The 25534-nt window shown below is 31.1% G+C and overlaps 1 protein-coding gene across 1 annotated transcript; it reads right to left on the reverse strand.

The window, feature by feature from the left end:
• Window positions 1-3323: 3323 nt before the first annotated feature.
• LOC134694867 (uncharacterized) lies at window positions 3324-12509 on the reverse strand. The gene is made up of 6 exons (XM_063555969.1): window positions 12464-12509; window positions 10683-10830; window positions 10117-10245; window positions 9239-9374; window positions 8301-8393; window positions 3324-3652 (listed from the first exon to the last, which is right to left on the reverse strand). Exons 2-6 carry the CDS (start codon window positions 10791-10793, stop codon window positions 3483-3485), a joined length of 639 nt encoding a protein of 212 aa, XP_063412039.1. The 5' UTR covers window positions 10794-10830; window positions 12464-12509; the 3' UTR covers window positions 3324-3482.
• Window positions 12510-25534: the final 13025 nt, after the last annotated feature.

Below are 25534 nucleotides of genomic sequence, written 5' to 3' on the forward strand. Positions count from 1 at the left end.
GAGCCAATAGATCATTCAAATATCTAAAAGTATTGTTAAATTTGGTATCAAATGTTGTTTCAATGGGTCTTTGCTAATTTAAGTCATAAATTGTAATTCATAACAATACAAAAACAGGTTTGCAATAAGTGGTGCACAGATAGTCCCCATTGAAATTCCAACTTAGAAACTCTTTGAACTGTTCGTGTATAAAATGAGAATTTAAAACATCATTTTCTATTAAATGAAATAATACTTCTGTCGTCAAGATTATCCTTGATGTTATCTTTTAGAGAACACATTACTTTCACTTTGAAATCATGCATCATTTCGTGTTTTAATTACTCATAAAAAGACAAAATTTTCACCGAAACGTAGAGTAGTTTGAAATTAATTTTCATATCAAGAGACTGTTATTTGGCAGTTAATATAGTCCAATTTACCTCGCATGAACTTTCTATTTTTTGGTTTTATTCAGCGGAATTTATAATTAAAATCGCTGTTCGTTTCCTACTTACACTTAAATAAAGCAGAGATGATCTGAAACCTTCCAAGGACCCAGACAAAAAGGTTTTAGCCAATTCTGCAATATCTTACTGAAATTACATTGATGATTTATTGATCGTTTTCTGTCACTTTATAACTAAAATATAAATGTGGGCTTGCATCCCATGTAGCTTAGTAACTTGCGGTTACTACATACAGCAACGTCTGTTTTACATTCTGTCAGTGATATTGACAAATGCAGACGACAAGCGACACATTATTCATACATACTTAAAACATGGCTCTGTTTTAATAAGAAGATGAAGTTAAATTACTGATATCGACAAATTATGAAGTGTTATGTTCACCATGACAAAATGTTATGATATATCTGTGTATCAACTCTTCACCGACAAATTCTCTTAGTCTTAGATATTTATTATAAGGAATAGTCGTCATATTTGTGTATTTACTGATTATGTCCTCCTTCCCTATTGTGATATTGGAATAAAAGAGAGAAAAAAAAACATTTTATAAAGTTTGTTTGTTTGTTTGAAGTACTTATCAAATTTTGCCTTCACCTTGTTCACCATGACAATTCAAATCTCCCTATTTAACACCAAGTACCTATAAATACGAGAAAAACGTGCAAAGGATGTAAATCCAGTCATGGTTGTTAAACACTTCCATCATCATCATCATACGATAAAAGCGTAGATTGAATGTGGATTCGCAAGGATAATGAAGCATGTATGTAAAAAGCATTCGTGAATTGCAACCAAAAACAAAAAGCTAGTTAAGATAAATAGCAGTTTGTGCTATGTGCGTGATCTATGTATTAATGAAAAAAAATATAATTTCAATTAGTATAATCTATGTAATACTGATGAATTTTTTAGTCAGTTATTTCGATGCCGCAACAAGTCTTTACTACATCTTTTATAAGATACAGAGATTTGGTTAGCAAGTTAAGTTGTACATATAGAAGACTTCTTTCATACGGAATAGCATATGCCATTTGGTTTATGAATGGTTTTGCTCAGACCGAAATTTAAGATACGATCCATGTTAATGTATCCATCATTAAAATAGACTTATTCTAGAAGGTCCCCCATTCAAAACTGTAATTTTTTTTTCAGTTATACACATATGCAATTCATGGAACTACAATCTGTCGACACCTACATTTGGCAGTGTACAAGTCACTTTTTTCTCTGACTGTTAATGATTTTTAAAGTTATACTCATTGAATGCTGGATGTGAACTGATTGATGTGTCAGTCTTAGATACTTGCTATTTTAAATTAGTGTTTTAGCTTTGAACTAGCTGTCAGTAACAGCAAAAACTGTTAGAACTGCAATAGGTGTATTTTTGTAGTGGGATGGATGTATACGCTGCCACGTCCAATGTGCTAGATGTTCTGCTTTGCTTCTGTGAAATCCACTTCATTTAAGATATGACATTATAGTAGATGGGTTAATCACTAGTATTATGCAAGAATCATCAAAACGGTTAAAGTGTAGAGGTTTCAGTATATTTGTATTTCGAATTTATCCGGAGAGTTTTACATGAAAACATTTAATAGAATTGAGAATGGGAATGGGGAATGTGATAAAGAGACAACCCGACCAGAGAGCACAAAACCGCCGAAAGATATATTTTTTGCAACAAAAAGACAAAAATCTAACAAAGTAGCAGACACCAGACAAAAGGCCATTAAACTGATTCAAACACAGCGAGAAATTCCCGCAAATCCGGAGGCGGGCTTCAGTTGGCCTCAAAACAAACATTTGTGCTAGTTCAGTGAAAATAAACGGCATGCTAAACTCGAAACCATATAAACGAACAAGAATTAAAAGGCACACAAAAAATACAATTGCCAGTGGCTCCTGATTTGGGACAGGCGCAATAGATGTCGTGGGTATATAAATGTTAAGTGTGATCTCAGTCCTTCCCCTTTTAATCCTAGTCAATGTAGAAAAAAAAACGTTCTGTTAAACTTAGTTTAAAGAAAAGCCGAGTCCGATGTCAGAAAAGATAACAATGTAAATATGTTTGATTTTAACAAACGAAATCTCTTTATTACTAAACAATTATAACACCAGGGTTTTCGATATCACAAACTTAAAAAAAAGTATCTTTTTAAATTCGATCATCGGTAAAAAGATATATTTCGGAAATATTAATGAACGTGCATGTACATCTTATACGTTCGGGTACTTCAAGTCCAATCTTTTACCATTTGATTAGGGACTTTTTAACATGCTTATGGAAATATTCTAAACAAAGCACGAACGTACATTGTTATAACAATACCGTTGTCAAGTCATTAAAGATGGCATTTATTTAGGTAATATTCATTCTCTCAATATCCTTCCATATACATAGACAGATGTGTAGATCTTGGCTTGCTTATCGTTTTTCATCTCGACGTTTCTTTATATCTATCCAAGTTATCTATTTAAATGGCAGACATGCATTTTTTTTTATTAAAATCGTCTATCATGGTTGTATAAGAAACTTGCTGATCATTTTCCTTTCTGGTCATAAATGCTATAACAATTCATCTCTATATATTACAGTTTCATAATGATAATATCTACAAATAAACCCGAAATAGGTTTAAACGTCATTATAATGCAAATTTTCTAACGTAAGTATTCGTATAAGAGAATAATTGTAAGTGAACAATAAGAGGATATATACATCGTAACTATTACTTCCCTTTCTTTTTTCTCTAGAGCCTTTGTCAAGATAATAACACAACCTGTATGTAACCCTTATTTTTTTTATCTTTAGTCATATCGGTCACATTGTTTGTCAAGGGAGATAATCCAAATTGCCAAGTAATTAATATGGGCAGTTAAATTTAGTTTATTTTGACATAGTATGTTTTTGTAAAAGTAAACGTTAACAGACGAAGACGGAAGCTAAATGACGGAAACCAGTCATTTGACCTTAAAGCTGTGTCAGCTTGAATCAGAATGAAAGAGTGACATAAAGAAGAAAATGCGCAATTAGTCTTTTATGATTCTGTACACAATAATGAGAGCTGGAGTATCTTTTCTATATTTCTGTGTTTCTGTAATTTCCTCTTTCTTCAGTTGTTTATTTTTTTCCAATGTTTCTAATAATGGCAATAATAATTCAAATGCTACTGTTCTTCCAACAAAACAAAGAATACAACCTGAAATAGATTTCAACATACATAAATCTACAAAATACATAAAAAGGATATACTCATGAAAAATACCTTTCAAGATGTCATTCAACCTGAAAATGTTAATAATAAATTTGATGAGTCCTAACACAATTGCCTTATATAAGGATTTTTTATAACATAAGCAACACGACGGGTGCCACATGTGGAGAAGGATCTGCTTACCATTCCGGAGCACCTGAGATCACTCCTAGATTTTGGTGGGGTTTGTGTTGCTTATTCTTTAGTTTTATATGTTGTGTCATGTGTTCCATTGTTTGTCTTTTTGTCTTCTTTCATTTTTAGCCACGCGTTGTTGCTTTATTTTCGAATTATGAGTTAAACTGTCCCTCTGGTATCTTTCGTCCCTCTTTTGCATAGAGACATATTTGAATGAAAAAAATGAAATCGGGAAAAATAGTTGATTATTTTGATAGAGCCTGTGTTTGTTTTAAACATTAACATTTTCTATGTGTTTCTCTCAATAAGGGTTGTGTTACTGTCCCTATATATATTCAATAATGACGTTTAATTTATAACCTCTTCCAAACGCACTTTGATTTATATCATACTATCAATTTTGTTGTGTTTTTACTATACGGTTTTGCAATACACGATATATAATGAATGTCAATGCACTGATTATATTTTCGGATACAATAGTAATAAGCTACGCATTTTAGACACAGAGTAAACTGTTCAGTGGTACATTTTCAGTTTTATTGGTTTTCTATTTGTTACTCTTGTAATAATGTGTTGTAATTGACAATGAGCGAATCAACCAGCTGATACCTAACAATGAAGAAGTAAACAATTTAAGGTCATCGTACGGTTTACAACAATAGGCAAAATGAATACTTCATAGTAAGCTATAAAAGGCCCAAAATGACAAGTGTAACATTATTCAAATTAGAAATTATCAGAATAATTTCTGTACAAAACAATAATCGATAATTCAATATCATACATGTTTCCAACAATAAACGACAATCACTGAAATTCAGGCTCCGTATTAAGAACAAGTTAATACATATTATGGCCGAGTAAAACATGTTGCGGGCGCTATATCATCTTCTGTCCTTGAACGGTAGTGTAATGGCATAGCATACAAAAAACTCGTCTGAGAAAGCTTAGCACATCAGATTGACATAAAAAAGCTAACAAAATAATTAAAGACACTGACTTCAGATTTGCGATTACTCGGTCTTATCCAGTTGAAGGCATCAACCAAAAAATAAGGAAAACATTGTTCTTTCTTTTAAATATTCACCCGTCTTACCATGTCAAAAAATGAACTTTGGGAACATATATTTTTTCTAGTGAGCTTCCTCCAGGCATGCTTGGAGGATGCTCCGAGCATTTTAGAGAAGCTAATATCGTTAATACACCATTACATTCCCATTAATGGCAGTCAAATATAAAAGTAATAGTTAAGAGCTTGTATGAGCTTTTTTTGAGCCTTTTGTACGCCCGAATTAATAAAGTTTTACTAAGTTACCCTAGAAAATTAGTTAATTGACACAAAAATAGATAAATCAAAACTTGAGATTAAACAGTTTAGGGACATTTAATCAACATGAGAACGAATAGCTCTAATATAACTAAAACATATGTATACAAAGCCGATCATAATAACACAACAGTGGTTGTAAAAAATGGATTAAATCAAACCAGAAACAAATCACCTTAACAGTTATAATTACTTGAAAATAAAAATGTTGTTGTCAAATCTATAAAAAATATTGTTGAAAAACTATATAGGAAAAAAGAAATAGATTCACAAACTTATAATTTTTTTGAAGAATGATAACGAATCAAAACATTAACACATGTATCTTCTTCCGAAAATTCATAAAATCAGTCTAGAAATAATTAATGAGGCATTTAGAACTGGTCAAATAGTTAGCAACATAAACATTTCCTACCGACCAATCATCCATAAGTGTAACTCTACCACGAGACGCATTGAAAGATTACTGGATCTAATTCTAAAACCATTATTGAAGAGTCATCACTTTTACATTCAAGATACCAAAGACTTCATTTATAAAATAGAGTCGCACAACGTACATTAAGAATGCATTCTCCATGTCTATTATGTAACAGTTATCAATGCATTTTCATCAGTTGACAAACTAGAATATACTTTAAAAATTTTAAACACACAGAATAAACGGCATTTGTAGAGTTAAGAAACATTGAACTTGAATTAAATGGACATGTATACAAACAAATAATACGAGCGCCTATTGGTGGTATATGATTTACATCAGTCTGGTCTATTAAAAATATCTTAGATATTAAGTTCCAATGGATAGAAAACATCAAATTGCACTGCGAATACAAAGACGACAGTTTTATGTTCTTCACAGGCACATTAAAACAGGTTGAAAATTTCTTTAACACAGCAAACAACATTGTCCCTCTGCTTAAAATCACATTTGAGGTGTCTAGATTTAGCTTGACCTATTTATTTACCGAAGTGTACAGAGGTAAAAGATTCAAAAATAATAACATACTTGATGTTCAATTAAAAAAAAAAACACGAAACGTACTAATATTTGAATATTAAATGTTTATCTAATTCAGCGATGTGACTATTATTTCTAATATGACATATATATTAACAAACTGTAATACTTTTTAATGTGTGTGTAGGAAGGGCTCTTGTGATTAGTAAATATTGATACGTTTTGCGTTTTTGTATATTTGATTTTACAAAAAGTAAGTTATTATTATGGAATCTTTCACCTTTGTACACGTCGGTAAATTCTAAATAGGTCATATTAAATCTAGACACTTCAAATGTGGTTTTAAGCAGAGAGTCAATGGTGTTCGCTGTGTTAAAGAAATCTTCAATCTGTTTTAATGTGCCTGTGAAGAACATAAAATTGACGTCTTGGTATTGACAGTACAATTTGATGTTTTCTATCCATTGGAACTTATCTAAGATATTTTTAATAGGACAGACAGATGTAAATCTGCATGTCGGAAAAAATATACCACCCAAAAGGCGCTCCAATAACTTGTTTGTATAACTGTCAAGATAATTCAAGTTCATTGTTTCTTAACTTTACAAATGCCGTTTATTGTGTTTGGTTGAAATTTTTAAAGCATATTCTTGTTTGTCAACTGATGAAAATGCATTGATAACTGTTTCTTCTTAGTTATTAATCTTCATATTTGTGTACATTGACGCTACATCATAGGCAAACAAAATGCATTCTTTCTTAACCTTGTGCGACTCTATTTTATAAATGAAGTCTTTCGTATCTTGATTGTAAAAGTGATGACTCTTCAATAATAGTTTTAGAATTAGATCCAGTAATCTTTCAATGCGTCTCGTGGTAGAGTTACACTTATGGATGATTGGTCAGTAAGAAATGTGTATGTTGCTACCTATTTGACCAGTTCTAAATGCCTCATTGATTATTTCTAGATTGATTTAATGTATTTTTGGAAGAAGGTATATGTGTCCATGTTTTAATTCGTTATCATTCTTCAAAAAAGTATAAGTTTATGAATCTCTTTTTTCCTATATAGTTTTCAACAATATCTTTTATAGATTTGACAACAACGTTAATATTTATTTGTATGTGATTATAATTGTTAAGGTGACTTATTACTGTTTGGATGTATTCGATTTTATTTAAAACCACTGTTGTGTTATTTTTATCAGCTTTATATAAATATGTTTTAGTTATATTAGAGCTTTTCCATCTCATGTTGATAAAATGTCCCTAAACTGTTTAACCTCAAGTTTTAATGTATCTATTTTTTGTGTCAATTAACTAATTTTCTAGGGCAACATAGTAAAACTTTATTATTACAGGCGTACAAAAGGCTCACAAAAAGCTCTTACAAGCTCTTAACTATAAACTCTTCTATTTGATTGACATTAATGGGAGTGTAATGGTGTATTAACGATATTAGCTTCTCTAAAATACTTGGAGCATCCCCCAAGCATGCCTGAAGGAATCTCACTGGAATAAATATATGTTCCCTTAAAAACGGGATGATAAATCTGACAACTTTCAAATTGTTAGCTTGAAGGAAAGAGAATCGTAGTTTGACAATGATGTCATGCATATGTAATATGTGTACTGCTTTAATATCTGTTCATTCGTTTGATGTGTTTGGCTTTTGATTTTGGACTTTCCTTTTTGAACTTTCCTCGGAGTTCAGTATTTTTGTGTTTTTACTTTTTACGACACTAATAAAATTGAGTATGGAAGTGTCTATTTTCGGGAGTATATAGATACCTGTCAATCATGCATTGTATTATCTAACGTTGTACAGTTTCTTATATATATATAAAGCAAACAGGTTCAGATTATTTCGGTAATTTTGTCGTGTAAATGTTTACACAGGCATTTAAGCAAGAAGTTTGGCTAGCCTTAAAATAAGGTTCAACCCATCATGTTGTCTAAACATGTCCTGTACCAAGTCAGGTATATGGAAAAAAAACTCGTCATAGATACCAGGATAAAAATCTTACATTTACGACAGACGCGCGTTTCGTCTACAAAAGACTCATCAGTGACGCTTGAATCAAAAAATGTTAAAAGGCCAAAGAAAGTACGAAGTTTAACAAAGCAGAGGCTGTGACTATAAGTAATATTTACAAACTTTTTACCTGGTTTTCCAAGTCTTATCATTTCGTACACTGAGTCTTCCGGAATGTCACCTTTTCCAAAAGCACCAGATATACAAATGGCGTCATACGAACCTGCAGAATAGAATAAGTAATGCAATATATCTTAGAATGCAGTCATTATTACAAATAAATTATAGAAAAACGAAATATTATATTTGTTCGAAGCACTTTTCTAGATTTATCTTCATCAGGAAGGTTCAAAGCCGAATAGTTTAAAGTCAAGGATGTATAAGAATCAAAACAATTGCACATGATTGTTTATAACTATGAAACTGGTTGAATCAGAACAATCATGAAATTATCTAGTATACATGTTACTAAATACGATTAGTTGGAAGGTACGATTTATTACGATATAGGTTGAGCAAAGTGACTACGATAATCCATACTTCTTACTATTTCAATTCTTGAAATGTTGTAGAACAGTTGGCAAAATGAACACTACACTAGTAATTGTAATTTGTGTTTAAATCATCTGATGCGTCTGACGTATACAAAGTTTAATTTTATCAACAGTTTCTTATATCCCTCTATTTATTCACAAATATGTATAGTAACGTTACTAATCAGATAATAAAATTGCTATTTACATTGACAAATAAGCCTTTAAATATAACTTTGTCTTGTCAAGTCTTTTCAGATAAATAAACTCATCATAGATACCAGGACTAAAATTTTACAATTACGCCAGACGCGCGTTTCGTCTACAAAAGACTCATCAGTGACGCTCGAAAAAAAAAATGTTTAAAAGGCCAAATAAAGAACGAAGCTAAAGAGCATTGAAGACCAAAATTTCCTTAAAGTTTTACCAAATACAGCTAAGGTAATCTATTCCTGATACACTTCTGACAATCTTTTTAATTGTCAAGTTTACTAAATATTAGTCCCTAACTTGTTTCTTAAAAAACAATGCTTACCTTCTTTAATTTTTGTAGGTTCTGATGTAAAGAATTTACAGTAAAGGTTGCGATATATCTGTTTCTGTTTTGCCAAGGTCAGCATGCCCTGTGACGGATCAATTCCATCAAAAATACGGAATCCAAGCTCATGCAGCTGTAAAAAATATATAATGATTTATTTCATTTTTATTTCTAAAATTGACAATAAATATAAATTATAATCATTATACATGTTGTCAACATTTTAGATATGGAAAGTTGATTTTATTCAACATACATCAATTTGTGTCAATTTTCAAACTGTGATATAGAGATTTGATTTTGCTTTACAACACATTAACAAACACAACATGTTGAGGATATCAAAAGTTTTGAAACACCTTCATGACCATGTTTATGTTTTACAAAACTGCAGTGGTATTATATGGATAAATGTATTCCAATAACTAGACATTTCGCTGGGACTCTGGTTATGTGAGTCCATTGTCTTTTGATTTGTTTCAATTGATTTAAACACGAATTTAGGTACAAAACATTTGATTTTAACAGAAAGTGTAATCAGAACAAAGAAAAAACGCATGGAAAAGGTTTAGTTTCTTGCATTTTACTATTTTCACGCTTAAAGTCAAGAGAAATAAAAAATAAAATCCTATTCAAGAAATCGAAAACGCGCATTTGTGAATTCAGACGTTGTTCGAATATTTAATCAATAATATCTAGCTTAAGCGGTATGGGCTTTGTTCATTGTTGAAGGCCGTACGGTGATCTACAGTTGTTAATGTCTGTGTCATTTTGGTTTCGTATGGACAGTTGTCCCATTGGCAATCATACCACATCTTCTTTTTTTAGAAGGTATTCTATGTTTAGGTTTGAAGACTTAAATACAATTTACTTACGCGTTTTCCAACCAGACCAGTTCCAACTCCTAGATCAAGTATTTCCACTCTGTCTCGGTTGTCAGTTATATATGTTCCTACTGTTTCTGCACAAATATACGGACTTTGCCAACCCTCTTCTCCAAGAACCTAAAAGTATGATAAAAAACGGAGAATTGATGTGGGTATATATCGCAATAACGCAAATGTGCATAAATACACACAAACAAAAAATTACACGTTCTTGAATAGAGTTTCTTATACTTATAAAACTTAGTAAATATATATCTATAACAATCCTAATTCCGTTAGTCATATTTGACCTGTGATGAATTTGGTTATTCCATTTAGATCCTTAATGATTAATAGCCTCTAATGTTTTACGTGTGCATACTTGGTATTCAAAAAAACACTTCATGTAGATGTTCATGATTTGACCCCAAGAACATTCTTGTGACACAAATATAAAATTTGTTAGAGTGCTGAAGCAGCACTTTATATATTGTAGTCATTCAGCATTTGTCTTAAAGAGCATCTTTAATTTACCTAATTTACATCTGATTGTATGACAAGAATATAAATCTAACCTGTTCATATGTAGAACAGAAATTATCATATTCTTTAATCCTTTCCTCCTGTGTTGGATTACCGTCGGACAAATACCATACCCGCTGTTTTTTGCTGTCATCATCTTCCATTTTTTCTTTGGATTGTCTATGAATGGAAAGTTTATTTCTGTTAAGGGAAACAAAATGCAAAATTAATTGTTACATTGCATTTTAACTTTTGTATTTTGCGACTTTTTTTTAAATAAACGATTGTTATATTTCCCCACCAAAAAAATGGTTATACATTATTCTTTGCAACAAAGAGTATAATTACAAAAATACCGAACGCCGAAGTTAATTCAAAACTGAAAGTTTCCAAATCAAAAAGCAAAATCAAAAGCACAAACAAATTAAACGAACGGATAACCACTGTCATATTCTTTAATTTGTACAGCATTTTCTGAAGTAGAAATATCAATTTTTGCAAAACATATTGCATACATAACGAAGTTTATTTAATTTGTATTTGTTAAAGAGTAATTGAATAACAGATTTGTGAACATTTTGATTATTTCAATGAATACACTCGATGACATCCCTTGTCTTTGATGGGGTCTTTTTAATTTCGAATGAATGAATGATTTATTTGCAAAAAAATTATATCCTATGGCAGTTAAAACATTTATTACATATATGACACAATGATAAACAGCAGGAAACAACAAGAGTTCAAATTGTGTTCTGTCAGCAAATCACTAAATACTTTAAGCAAAATAACTTCATGAGTTTTCTCTAGTTTATGTAAATGTCATTTTTTCCTAGGTTATTTGAGGAACGAATTTGGATCAAATAATTACATATATTGTAAATAAAGTGACTTATCCAATATTCAGTTCTTCACAGTCAGAAGCATAACAAGAATGCTACTTTTTAAAGTCAATATTCATTCATTTTAATACCTATGCTAACAACACATTACGTCTACAGATTGATTGACCTATATCCATAGTTAACTTTTGTTTTTAATAAACTCTTTTATCTTAATATGCATAGACCGCTGATGGCAGAATTATTATTATTTCAATGTTGTCTCTGATTTCAATGTTTTGAAATAAACCATTAATAATTAAGACTGATTTTATGATCCATAGTGATCAGTACCATGATATTTCCTTTTTTTGTTATATATACTGTTACATGATACAACCAAGAAGAAAATATATATATTTTCACTATATAATGCTATGCAATTGGGATACACATTTTTTTTTAATGAAAATTTATGATTTAAGATAAAATCAAAAGATAAATTATAAGAGATCTATTGTATGAACAAAATAAGATCAAACTAATTTGTATATCTATTTTTTTCCTAACACCGCCCAATTTTCATACTAAAACGACCATATCGATCTCTTCAACAGAAAGTAATGTGACAAATAAAAATAATATATCAAATGTAAAGTTTTGACATCAAAATCATTCACATTTACTTGTAAATAAGACCAACACTGTGTTTATATCCAGCAGAGTTTATATTATAATTTCAAACAAGGAAGAAATATAAACACAATGAAAGTTATTTTTAATTATGTAATGGTTATTAAAGAACACGTTTCCGGATCAATACACGTAATACGTCATGGATAATAATAGATAATTTAATAATATTAAGCATATTTGAAATATTTCAAATATATTTAAGCAGAAAAATTGTTTTCTTTAGTTTTTGTCTATCAGAAACCAGAACAAATTTTTTTTTTTTTTTTATCAAAATTAAAATGAGAAGTAAATATTATAGCCACCCCTTAATAACTTACGTGACTGCTTCCCTAAAGATATAGGAATATTGGTGGTTGTGTTGTGTAAAAGGAATATATAAATGTTTGGATAATAGTACGTATTTTAATACGTGACACTTTATACTTTAGTTACATAATATCTGTTTACATGAATGTTATATCATTTACATCATTTAGCCTGTTTTAAAAGTGCTATGAACATTTTGCACTATTAATTTTATCTCACAGAATGTCCTTCGATTAAACGATAAATACCCGATCTTAATTCATATTATATGAGTCAAAAGCTATACTGTACGTTAATGACAGTGACCTCTTCTGATTTTCGGTCATGGCAAAAATGGTTATTCCCGTGTTAGCCTTCAAATCTAATGAGTCAAATGTGATAAAAAAAATACTTAATTTTCAAAATCTATCAAATCCCTCTCAAAATTAATAGATTTTTTTAAAAGTTAGATATAATAGGATAATCATTATGAACTATGACATAGAGAGACGAACAGCTTTACGATAGAGAGTTGATTTATCCGTGAAAACATCACTGTAGATTGCTTAAATCGAACCAAAAGAAGAATGAAAAAAACAGTTCAATTCAAAGATGATAAAATTAAGTGCAATTTAGGACTTCAGGTCGAATTGACAGATGTTCAATTATTTTACTAGTGTACTTTTCTTCAATCGTACATCAAATATAAACAAATCAACAAAAAAAAGACCTGTGTATGCACGTAGTACGATTGATAACTACAATTTTCTTAGATTAAAAATGTATGATGTTGTTAATCTGAATTTTCAAAAGCTAAACTTTTCTCATTTTTTTGCCAAAATTCTACCTTTGACACAATGTTTAAACATGCAAAGTTAACATTTTTGTCATCTGATATAATTTAAATTACCCCAATTTATGTAAAACCAGTATCAATTTAAGATTATTTTCTTAAAAAGTCAAACTTTTAAATGTTCATTTAAAATATGTTAATTTTAAAAATTCGCGTTTTTGTCACTGAAAAATGTATTTAAAACAATTGTATTTATGCGGAAATTACAGATATTTAACTTTTTCAATTTTTCTGAGAATGACCTTTCGTATGATTATATTTTGTATATATTGTGATTACAAAGTGATTATATAACAGTGGTCATCATCCCTTTTATTTTTATTTATTGAGTAAGATTGGAGAGTTTACTTTGTTTAATTACTGTTTTAAGAGGATAAAGAATAAGAAATAATTAAGGGGCCAGCTGAAGGACGCCTCCGGGTGCGGGAATTTCTCGCTACATTGAAGACCTGTTGGTGACCTTCTGCTGTTGTTTTTTTCTATGGTCGGGTTGTTGTCTCTTTGACACATTCCCCATTTCCATTCTCAATTTTATAGTCTCCTCTTAATAACTAATGTGTTGCTTCCCCATAGAAATGAAAATATTTTGTGATTATGTTGCGCAAAATTTATATGTGAATATTTAAACATAAACTTAATTACCCAAAGACAGGACAAAAACTGTTGTGTACATGCAACACGACAACACAGTCATCCATAAAATATACCTTTTTCAATTGAATGTGACACTTTATATCTTTATAACTTAGTATCGGTACACCTGAATATTTTATCGTTTGGTCTGTTTTAAAAGTGCTCTGAAACATTTTGCACTATTAATTTTATCTAATGTAATGTCCTTTAATTGTTTCAATAACTAACATATATTAATTCAATGTATATGAGTCAAAAACGTTAACGGCAAAAAGGAAGTGAGAGCCAAAACGTCAAAAGAGTACAAAAAAGAAAACAGTATACAGTATCATCCGTATAAACCTTCAAATCTTATGCGTTAAATGTGATGTAAACAATCAACGAAATGTAAATCAATCGATTGATGACTTATAAACACCGGTATTCTACTTTTGTCTTTATTAATACAAAAAGCTTCCAAAAACGATAAAATTGTACTTAAGTTAGAGATAGTAACACAATCATGATAAGCAGTGATTAAAAAAGACCAACAATCGTCAGATAGAGAGATGACTTTTCCATACAAAATCACCTACGATTGTTTAATTTTTTAATTAGAACATAAAAATTGAGGGAAAAAAACCTTTTAGATAATAAAAAAAAATGCATTTTGAGATTTTTGGCTGATTTGGCAGATGTTGAATGTTAAGACTGTTACTAGTAAACAATTTAATTATTTGTGTACGTGGAAATAGATATCTATAATTCTAAAGTGGGTTTTTTTAATCAAAAACATGATGATGTCCGCAATCTGAAATCTCAAAAGTTGTTTTTTTCCTCCATTTTGGCCGAATTCTCAACTTTTTTTGGCATCTAATTATATCGATAATGAATACACTTACATCAAGTATTTTTCTTTCGGAAATGTCCTTGAATTAAAAGTTCCTGACGAATAGATCTAATAAAGAAATGAAACATGCATATGCGGCATACATTAGTACGTGCAACAGTTGAATGTTGATTTGCAATAAAAATTGAAAATTCTGTTTTGTCGAAATTATACTTAAATGGTAAAGTGCCCAAGCCCGAAGGTTTGAGATTCTTATGGAATACTAAGCATAATGGGAATGAAGAATATTTTTCTTTATAAGACAAATCACGTGCGAAAGTTTCAATTTACCCCAAAAATGACACAGGCAAATTACTCACTCTTGCAGAAGACGGCTTCATTAGCGGCCGTATCTGGAACAACCTTTTTTTAATTTTGGGTCCATAATGCTTTTCAACTTTGACTTTATTAATATTTTGATCTGAGCGTCTTTCATGAGTCTTATGGAGATTAAACGCGCGTCTAGTGTATTAAATTATAAGCCTTGTACCTTAAATAACTATCATTCTCTTTTTTTAAAGTGATTTTTTATTTAGAAAATGCATTGTTTATTATTGAAATTAGAGATTAAAGCATAAAATCCCCCTTTCAAAACTGTAACATGGACTAATATTTCAAAGGAAGAAATGTTTTATACAATTAGTGACGCAGTTTGTATGCAAATTTTTTACGCTATATTTAATAAGTAAATCTAAAGTTTTATAGAATTAAGTAAGAATAATTGTATGATGCAATGGTAAGCAAAGACAGAAAAAATCTTGTAGAAATATTCTGGAAGCTAATGAATGTCATGATGTACTTTACAGGTATCGAAGGTTATAGCCTCATTTTGTTTTAAACTTATATTGTAATATAGACGTGATAGATGTACTTTAACATATATTAACCAGAATACATATAGATAAGATGTACTTAAAGATTTATCTACAAAAATATTTACATCTGTTGTACTTAAAGATGTACAATCAAGAACATATAGATAACTTGTACTTAAAGATTTATCTACAAATATATTTACATCTGTTGTACTTGAAGATGTACAATCAAGAACATATAGATAACTTGTACTTAAAGATTTATTTACAAAAATATTTACATCTGTTGTACTTGAAGATGTACAATCAAGAACATATAGATAACTTGTACTTTAAGATAAATTGTAATATAGACGTGATAGATGTACTTTAACATATATTAACCAGAATACATATAGATAAGATGTACTTAAAGATTTATCTACAAAAATATTTACATCTGTTGTACTTAAAGATGTACAATCAAGAACATATAGATAACTTGTACTTAAAGATTTATCTACAAATATATTTACATCTGTTGTACTTGAAGATGTACAATCAAGAACATATAGATAACTTGTACTTAAAGATTTATTTACAAAAATATTTACATCTGTTGTACTTGAAGATGTACAATCAAGAACATATAGATAACTTGTACTTTAAGATAAATTGTGTGCTTATTTATCATTTAATATTGTCTCTAATAATGTACGTATGTCGTATTTGCCACTTGTAAAATGAAATAACAACAATACCGAACTCTAAAATATACATACATAAACAGAATGTCCCTAGACAAAAGGCATAATCAAAAGCGAAATTACATGGATATCAACTGTCATATTCCTGACTTGGTTCCGGCATTTCCTTTTCACAAAATTGTGGATTAAACCTTGTTTTTTAGCTAGCGAAACCTCTTTATTCTTGAATATAAAATATGTCCTTGGTGAAATAAAGACTAAAATCACATTAAACAGACGACTTGTGAGTAGATTTGTATTTGTAATGATTTGTTTCAAACATATAATTTTAACGTTGCTTGTCTGAATTATTTGAGATGAACGCAAACATACACAATGGGATGATTTCTATATAAATAATTCATTAAAGCGTCATATATATTTACACTCAGATGTATTGCACTAAATTAAAACCTTCTCGTTTAAGGTTCAATTAAGATAAACTTTCCATATTTAAGGACAAAGACGTCTTTCATAAAGAACTTAGTTATTGACCTGGGCTCATATAAAGTATTATACAGTATGCGACTTTGGTTTCGACCATATTTGTTGACCTCGTTTGTAATTGTTAAATATTTTATACAACATGTTTCAAACATAATAAATACACATCAAGCGTATGATCCAAAGTTAATACCGACACAGCAGACCAAAGCCAATTAACTAATAAAACCTCAATGCGTTGACCTTAATAGACCTTTGATAAGAGAATTACAGGCGTGAACAATGATTAGAGATATGTACAAATACATATAAATTAACCTTGACCGCAGATAATTGATAGCTTTTAATGACCGTCTATAAGAACGATCACAGACAATATACCATAATTACGAAAGTAGTTATTGTTGATATAAAGCCTATAAACGTCCAGCAGGAAGTATTTCAAGATACCCAGTCTGATTGTTTGAGTACTGAAAGAATATAAAACATAATAAAATAATTATTTTTATTATATAAATATTTGGGCTTAAGGGCAACACGTTATGTTACAGAAAACTTCCTTGGCGTCAGTGAATAAAAAGCGATGAATGTAAACTAACTGACGCCAACATTATACTTAACTATCCGAGCAGTGTGCGCGGCACACTGTGTGAATGCTTGAGGATATTTTTTCTCTAGTATCATGTAATTCACTCAGTTCTGTCATATTGTAAATCAAGAACAAAACAAATTACATGCTACCTGCAGTTGACACAAAACACACAGTATGTACATAAAATGATAGTGTGTTCTCAGATAATTAAGGATAATTTGCCGCTAAAATACTGTGCCTGAGCTAGCCACATATCTTTGACAGAAATGCGTCACCATAGGGGTATTTGCATACACGTGTGTGTACGACTACCAGTCTACTTGTCTCAGAGTACTTTAGCAAGCCGTTCCCGAGCGGTATAGCCTTACTTGATTTTCCACGTGGTACCGCATAAGAGTAAATCTTTGTGGGCATAGACCGACGTGAAATAGAGCTGTTGAGCAATCAAGATGAGACTATTCCTCGTTAAGGCACGTAGGCACCCTAACTACTCAGAAAATGTTCATAAATGTCTGGCCTGATCATTTATTATAGTAACATAACGTGAACCATAAAGGCACAACATCTTCATAATAATCGGCGGTGTTGGGGCGGCTGGAGGGTTGATTTGAATTGTTTGCACTTCTATACTGTTACTATCTTATCAATGCAACTGACTGAATAAACCTGACAAAGATTGAAAATTTAACACGTGCACCAAGTCATGAGACGGTTAAGAAAACATTGCCGTCTCTACCACAGACATAATAAATCTAGTAATAAAATGTTTATCGTCCACCTAAATAAATAATGATTTTAACAGAAGCCGAGTCGGACAGAACATAAAACATTAATATAAACATCAATTAAAAATTTCTAATTTATACAACATGTTTCAAACATAATAAATACACATCAAGCGTATGATCCAAAGTTAATACCGACACAGCAGACCAAAGCCAATTTACTAATAAAACCTCAATGCGTTGACCTTAATAGACCTTTGATAAGAGAATTACAGGCGTGAACAATGATTAGAGATATGTACAAATACATATAAATTAACCTTGACCGCAGATAATTGATAGCTTTTAATGACCTCTATAAGAACGATCACAGACAATATACCATAATTACGAAAGTAGTTATTGTTGATATAAAGCCTGTAAACGTCCAGCAGGAAGTATTTCAAGATACCCAGTCTGATTGTTTGAGTACTGAAAGAATATAAAACATAATAAAATAATTATTTTTATTATATAAATATTTGGGCTTAAGGGCAACACGTTATGTTACAGAAAACTTCCTTGGCGTCAGTGAATAAAAAGCCATGAATGTAAACTAACTGACGCCAACATTATACTTAACTATCCGAGCAGTGTGCGCGGCACACTGTGTGAATGCTTGAGGATATTTTTTCTCTAGTATCATGTAATTCACTCAGTTCTGTCATATTGTAAATCAAGAACAAAACAAATTACATGCTACCTGCAGTTGACACAAAACACACAGTATGTACATAAAATGATAGTGTGTTCTCAGATAATTAAGGATCATTTGCCGCTAAAATACTGTGCCTGAGCTAGCCACATATCTTTGACAGAAATGCGTCACCATAGGGGTATTTGCATACACGTGTGTGTACGACTACCAGTCTACTTGTCTCAGAGTACTTTAGCAAGCCGTTCCCGAGCGGTATAGCCTTACTTGATTTTCCACGTGGTACCGCATAAGAGTAAATCTTTGTGGGCATAGACCGACGTGAAATAGAGCTGTTGAGCAATCAAGATGAGACTATTCCTCGTTAAGGCACGTAGGCACCCTAACTACTCAGAAATGTTTTGGGGAAACGATATTATATTTGGCCAAAATAAAATATCATAGCCCAAAACGAAATATGTAACGTTATGTTGCCTGCCCAAGTTGCATATTGAGTAACCCCAAAAGATTGAAGATGTTGTGCCTGATGAAGCCTTGTGTCTTGTTAAAATTAAAGTTGATCTAGAGAAAAATTAATGTCAATATAAAAATCCTTAACCACAATATTGAGATCAACGTGAGAAGAAAAGACACAAGGCTAGGATGGAGGACAAATTACAAAGTTATAACCGATGGTAAAAAACGTTTTCGGCATTGTATCTTGTCATTTAATCTTTTCCAGCGCGGATTTAATATCCAATTTGGAAGTTCTAATGTAACGTTTAAAACAATCTGATTTCCAACGTCCCAGTGTTTGTATCATGCTGTCCTCAATACCTTGAGAACTAGCACTTGTGGCCGCACCTGATCGAAAAGAATGTCCGCTATAATCCTTGTCACTATATCCTAATGCTATGAGTATTGTTTTCAGCTTGCTTATAAAATAGTTCCGGGAAAGTGGTTTTCCGGTTTCTTCAACGAGAAACGAATCATTCTGCTTTGCGTTTAGGTTTAATCTTACACTCATCAGCTGGGATAGCAATTTATACGGACAAACGACGCCCTCTATCTTGAACAAGGAAATTATAATACCTTGTCGGAATATATCTGTCTTTGTAGCTTTTAAATTAACAGTTACTTCGCATTCTGAAACGAAATTTGTGTCAGAAACGCATAAATTTGAATCTGGATCAAACACAGTTCTACATTTAAACTCATTGCATCTCAGAAAACCATAAAATGCCAGAACACACGCTGTTTGAAATGTTAAATCCATATAATCATGATTGAAAAATCCACATTGCAAACAAGTTACTATTTCCTGTAAAATTTTAAACGTTATTGGTAACTTTTGTCGTAATGGCTTACTCTCAGATTTTTTAACTCCATTTAACACATTTTGCAAGCGTTGGTATGTATGACCAAATTTATCACAAAGTGGGTTCACATTATCAAAATTAACTCCATGAAAACGAACTCCAGCGAGATATAATTTGATTGTTGAATATTTCAGTTTTAACACTGATTGGCAATGGGCCACGAAATAGATCAATAAATCTTCCGAAACTTTAGACATATTGAAAGTCCTTGAGTTGAATCCAGTGATATGATTGCCACAAAATTGAATAAAACATTTATATCCTGTTGAATAAACATTGCGGGTATTCACGTTGATACTTTTATTCCATAAGCTGTCGACTGCTTGGTCTAACTCCACACAATTTCGGAATGAGGAGGGCAGGTGCATGGATTTGGCGAAGCTTCTGGAGCCAATTGTCGAAACCGCTTCATCTGGTAACGAGAAAGAGCATCTGCTATGTTATTTTCTTTCCCTGGTACATGTACAGCATGTACAACAAAATTAAATTTAGCCGTACACCAAGTTAAACGGCGAACAAGATTCATAATTACGTTACACTTTGAACGACCCTTATTAATAATGTACACACTAGACATATTATCACAATGAAAAAGAATGCGTTTAGTAGACCATTCATGCCCCCATAAAATAGCAGATATAACAATCGGATACAATTCTAAGTAAGCCATTGAGAAAGACTCCTCATCGGGCCGAATAAAATCGTCGGGCCAACTGCCTTGAAACCACCTTTTCCTAAAATAACCTCCGTATCCGATTGTTGATGAAGCATCCGTAAATAAATGAAAATCGGACGCATTAATAACGTTATCGCTGATAAAAAATGATATACCATTCCACTGACTTAGGAATTTAAACCACATTGCCATGTCATCTCTACATCCCTTTGTAATTGTAACGTGATGATAAAGTTCTTTAACGGAGTGTGCTAATGTCAATAAATACGACACAAACGATCTCCCTGGTATAATTACTTTACATGCATAATTGAGATGACCCAATAAACTTAACATTTCACGCTTAGTACATGAACGTCTATTAAGATAGCTGTATAAAATATCCTTAATTCTAACAAGCTTCTCATCAGGTAATTTAGCAATCATATGCATTGAATCGAGAATGATGCCGAGATATTCTAATGAAGTAGATGGACCAACTGTTTTATGAGCGCTGAGAGGAATCTTTAAACTATTAAATACATATAACATTGTGTTCATATTCCTTGTAGCATCTACGTAAGGATTGTTAATCAGGAGAAAATCGTCTAACAAATGTAACCGTGCCGCAAACCGTAATTATTTTGTAAGATCCAACATATTGCCACTGATAATGTATCGAATATCTTGGGACTTGAACGGCAACCAAATGCTAAACGAGTATAAAAATAGTACATGTCATTCCATTTTAATCCATAAAATCGCCATAAAGAATTATGTACAGGTATTAATTTGAATGCATCGGTTACGTCACACTTACATAATTGACTTTTAATTCCTAATGACTTAATTATATTTATAGCGTCGTCAATTCTTACATAGGTTAATGAATAGTCTTCCTTATTTATCAAATCGTTGATGCTGTGATGCTCATCATTGTTGTGAGGAGCCGAGAGGTCTAGAATTAATCTTTTCTTTTTTGAATATTTTCCTTCATCCTTCAACAATACCTATCGGACTAATTCTATAAGTATCAAACGGAGGTTTTGTAAATGGTCCAATAAGGTATCCTTTACGAAGTTCGTCATCTACCAGTTTCGTAACATCATCGGGAAATTTCTTGGTAGACAATAAATTCTTACATTCCAAAGATTTACTTGGTAGTACGTTTATGCCTGTGTCAAAACCATATCGAAGTCCATTAATTAAATTAAAAACAAAATTTTTATCTGGATAAAGTTCAAATTCAAGTTGATCGATATCAATAGGCGTATTCTTGGCCTGCGCTTGTTCTTGTGACGGCCCATTGTTCGGAGTAGCACCAGTAGATGATCTAGTATTAACATGGGCGAATGAACATTTTGTCCCCTTGAAACATTTTCCTGATAAGAAATTGTTACACACTTCCCGACCACGAAAGAAAAGAACAGGGCGTCCTCGTATATCTGTATTGGAATCAACACGATCGTTACTCCCAACTTGTGATTTCTGAAAATGAGTTTGATTATAAGTTGGTTTCGGTCGATTATTCGATTGACCAAAGCTTGGTAACGTTTGACAAACAGCTGTGAGATGCCCAAGACTACCGCATGTTTCACATTCTTTAATTATTTGTCCACTTGTGATGGATGAATAGAGTTTTTCGTCTCTGATGGACCAATCTACAACTTTACCATGGGTCAGTTTGATAGCAGCTACCTTATTTGCGAAAGCCTTGTGATACTCGTAGAAAACGGGACCTTTATATCTTGCAGAGATATCAATGATATCTTGAATATACATATCGAATTCGATTCGTCGGTCTTGCTTTTCACAGATAATATTTTTGTAAATATTAAAAGCTTCTAGAAACTCTTGTATAGACAAGTTTCTTTGAAGGCGGGGATCGCGATGTTTGATTAACAATACGGACCCGTCAGATTCATCAACGGTTTTGTAATCTTGTACGTTTTCTTGATTGTTAAGAAGGGTAGCCAGATTAATGTACTTGCCTTCTAAAATCTGCTTCCGAACGTTCGGTGCCACTGCTTGAACATGCGGAAACATGCCTGAGGAAACCTTGGTAGTGTGATAAGATCCTGTATCATGATGTACTCCATTATTTATATCACTCACGAATGCAGGTTGACTAATGATATTTGATTCTCTAACTAATAGCGACTGAATTAAAGTTCCTTGATTTTGAACAGTTTGCTCCATGTTGTTTAAACTGGTGGTAAGTTGAGTTAATGCTGGAATTTCGGGCATAACTGTATTATCCTGTCCTGAATTCTCATTTAATAGTTCCAATAACTGCTCTTTTGTGAAAGTTGATGGAGCCCTGATGCCTTGCTTTCTTAGTTTTCCTTTAACTTCGTCAAGTGTCAATTCTGTATTAGAATTCTGTATAACTGGTGTGTCACTTTTCTTACTTTTCTTACTGGAAACACGCTTTTTACGAACTGGCGGCATTTTTAAGAAGTAGTTAAAAGTTATGAAATAACCAAATACTAGTAATATTGATTTGAATTGTTTGCACTTCTATACTGTTACTATCTTATCAATGCAACTGACTGAATAAACCTGACAAAGATTGAAAATTTAACACGTGCACCAAGTCATGAGACGGTTAAGAAAACATTGCCGTCTCTACCACAGACATAATAAATCTAGTAATAAAATGTTTATCGTCCACCTAAATAAATAATGATTTTAACAGAAGCCGAGTCGGACAGAACATAAAACATTAATATAAACATCAATTAAAAATTTCTAAATATTTTCGAAATAATTATTATAGAGACAAGTGCCATAAACGAACGGATTGAAATTTTTATGGGTTGTTCAGCATTCTTTGAAAGATGTTTTCTCTAAAATATGTATCACGTTCGATCATTTTGACTTTAACCAAAAAATACACAGGCTAAAACTCACTTTCCAGAGGACTGCTTTGTTCTCTTTTTTAAAGTTGTTTTTTTGTAAAAAAAACGTATTCCATTTAATTAATTAGAAAATACATTGTTTATAATTGAGATTAGAGGTTCAATCATAACATACTTCTTTGTAACTGTAATATGAAATAATATATTCAAGGAAGATATATTTTATACAATGTGTACACAGTTTGTAATTAAAATTGAATTCTCTCTTTTTTTTTAGCACCATGGTTATATAATCAATTTAACAACAAAATAAATTAATATTTCATGTGCAATTTGAGGCATGGATAGTCAGACCGTAAGATAGAACTACAACTGTCAATAGTAAGTCAAGTAAAAGTCTCATTTTTGTTTTATCTAACATGACCAATTTAAATGTACTTTGAGATATATGAACAAGAATATGTCTAGAAAAGTTGTACTGTAAGATATATTTGCAATAATATAGATCTGTTATGACTTATGACTTTACCGTGGCTGGTATGAATTAATTGAGATGACCGCATGTATATACAGTGGGATAATTTCTAAATGTTTGATTCATTAGAGTAATATAAATATTTACACTCAGATGAATTGTATTATATTTCTACCTTTTCGTGTAAGGTTAAATTAAGGTGAACTATTGTGACAGATATGAAACAAAATGTTCATTTTCATTTCACAAATCGTATTGCGTTTCATGTCTCAAAATTTTAAGAAAAACTTTTCTAAAGACTGTTTAAATAAGTTATAAAATTAATGTTTTTCATAAAATGTTGTAAAATTTTATTCATTTAAATCATCCATTGAATAACTTTTCAGAATGAATGATGTTAATTTGAACTTTGTTTGTACAAAAATATGTATCAAACGTATGTCAATATTAATATTTGCAATCAGTCGTCTTTAAGAATAGGTTCAAACTTCATTAAGAGTTACATAACGTAAATATCCTTGTTTGTAAGATACCTACAAGGAACAAGTTAGTCAAATTCTTGTTGCCGTTTACTGTACATTTTTGAAAAAATCAGAGTTATACTAATTTAATATATACATATGTAGGCAAGCATATTGCTCAGGCTACCTGAATAGCAGGAACGCCACAAATAATAGATAATGGGTCACCTCAGGAGAAGGGACGCCACAAATAATAGATATAATGGGTTACCTCACAAGAAGGAACGCCATACAAAATGATAAGACAGTAAATTAGAGACTGATAAAAGCAAAATCAAATTCTGTTTAAGATTTGTTCAAGTTTATCATATTTCATATATTTTTGCAACATTTTGTTTAAACACTTTTCATATATTTATAACTACATTTCATCAACTGTAAAGATAAACGTTCATTTGTAAGCATGTGTGTAACAAACTTTAAAGAACAACGATTTATAATTGATACTTAATAGTATCTTATCATCATAACATCAATTAAATTAAAAAGAAAAAGGAAAAAGGAAAACGAAAACACCAATTGAATAGTATGATTAAGGAATCTAAATAATGAAAAAAAAAGAAAAGAAAAAAAGAGAAAAATATTAAAAATAAGTTCAAAATTTTTATCGCTTAAAATCAAATACTAAATGCTATATGTTTAAACATCCATTGATTTTTCATCACTCAATTGCTTGTCTTCTATATTGTTTTGAGGTTTAAATATGGATATTGATTATTTACTTACATTAATAATTAAAAGTTATAAATCCATTTTCAAATTAATATAGTAAACATAGAATTTAAACAATTTCTCTTAAATATTTTTTATTATTTATTTTATTTTGGAGTTCAAAATTTCTAAGGAGAGTGATGTATTGTGACAGATATTTGAACTACATTTTT

Source organism: Mytilus trossulus, chromosome 13, assembly GCF_036588685.1.
Source record: "Mytilus trossulus isolate FHL-02 chromosome 13, PNRI_Mtr1.1.1.hap1, whole genome shotgun sequence".
NCBI classification, from domain to species: domain Eukaryota; kingdom Metazoa; phylum Mollusca; class Bivalvia; order Mytilida; family Mytilidae; genus Mytilus; species Mytilus trossulus.

What these genes read in the sequence shown, in the direction of transcription:
- LOC134694867 (XM_063555969.1), bottom strand. Translation starts at nt 10,793, where the DNA reads ATGGAAGATGATGACAGCAAAAAACAGCGGGTATGGTATTTGTCCGAC. An exon ending in TCTGTTCTACATATGAACAG is followed by an intron (nt 10,246 to 10,682) that starts GTTAGATTTATA and finishes TCATACTTTTAG; the next exon opens with GTTCTTGGAGAAGAGGGTTG. An exon ending in ACCTACAAAAATTAAAGAAG is followed by an intron (nt 8,394 to 9,238) that starts GTAAGCATTGTT and finishes TCTATTCTGCAG; the next exon opens with GTTCGTATGACGCCATTTGT.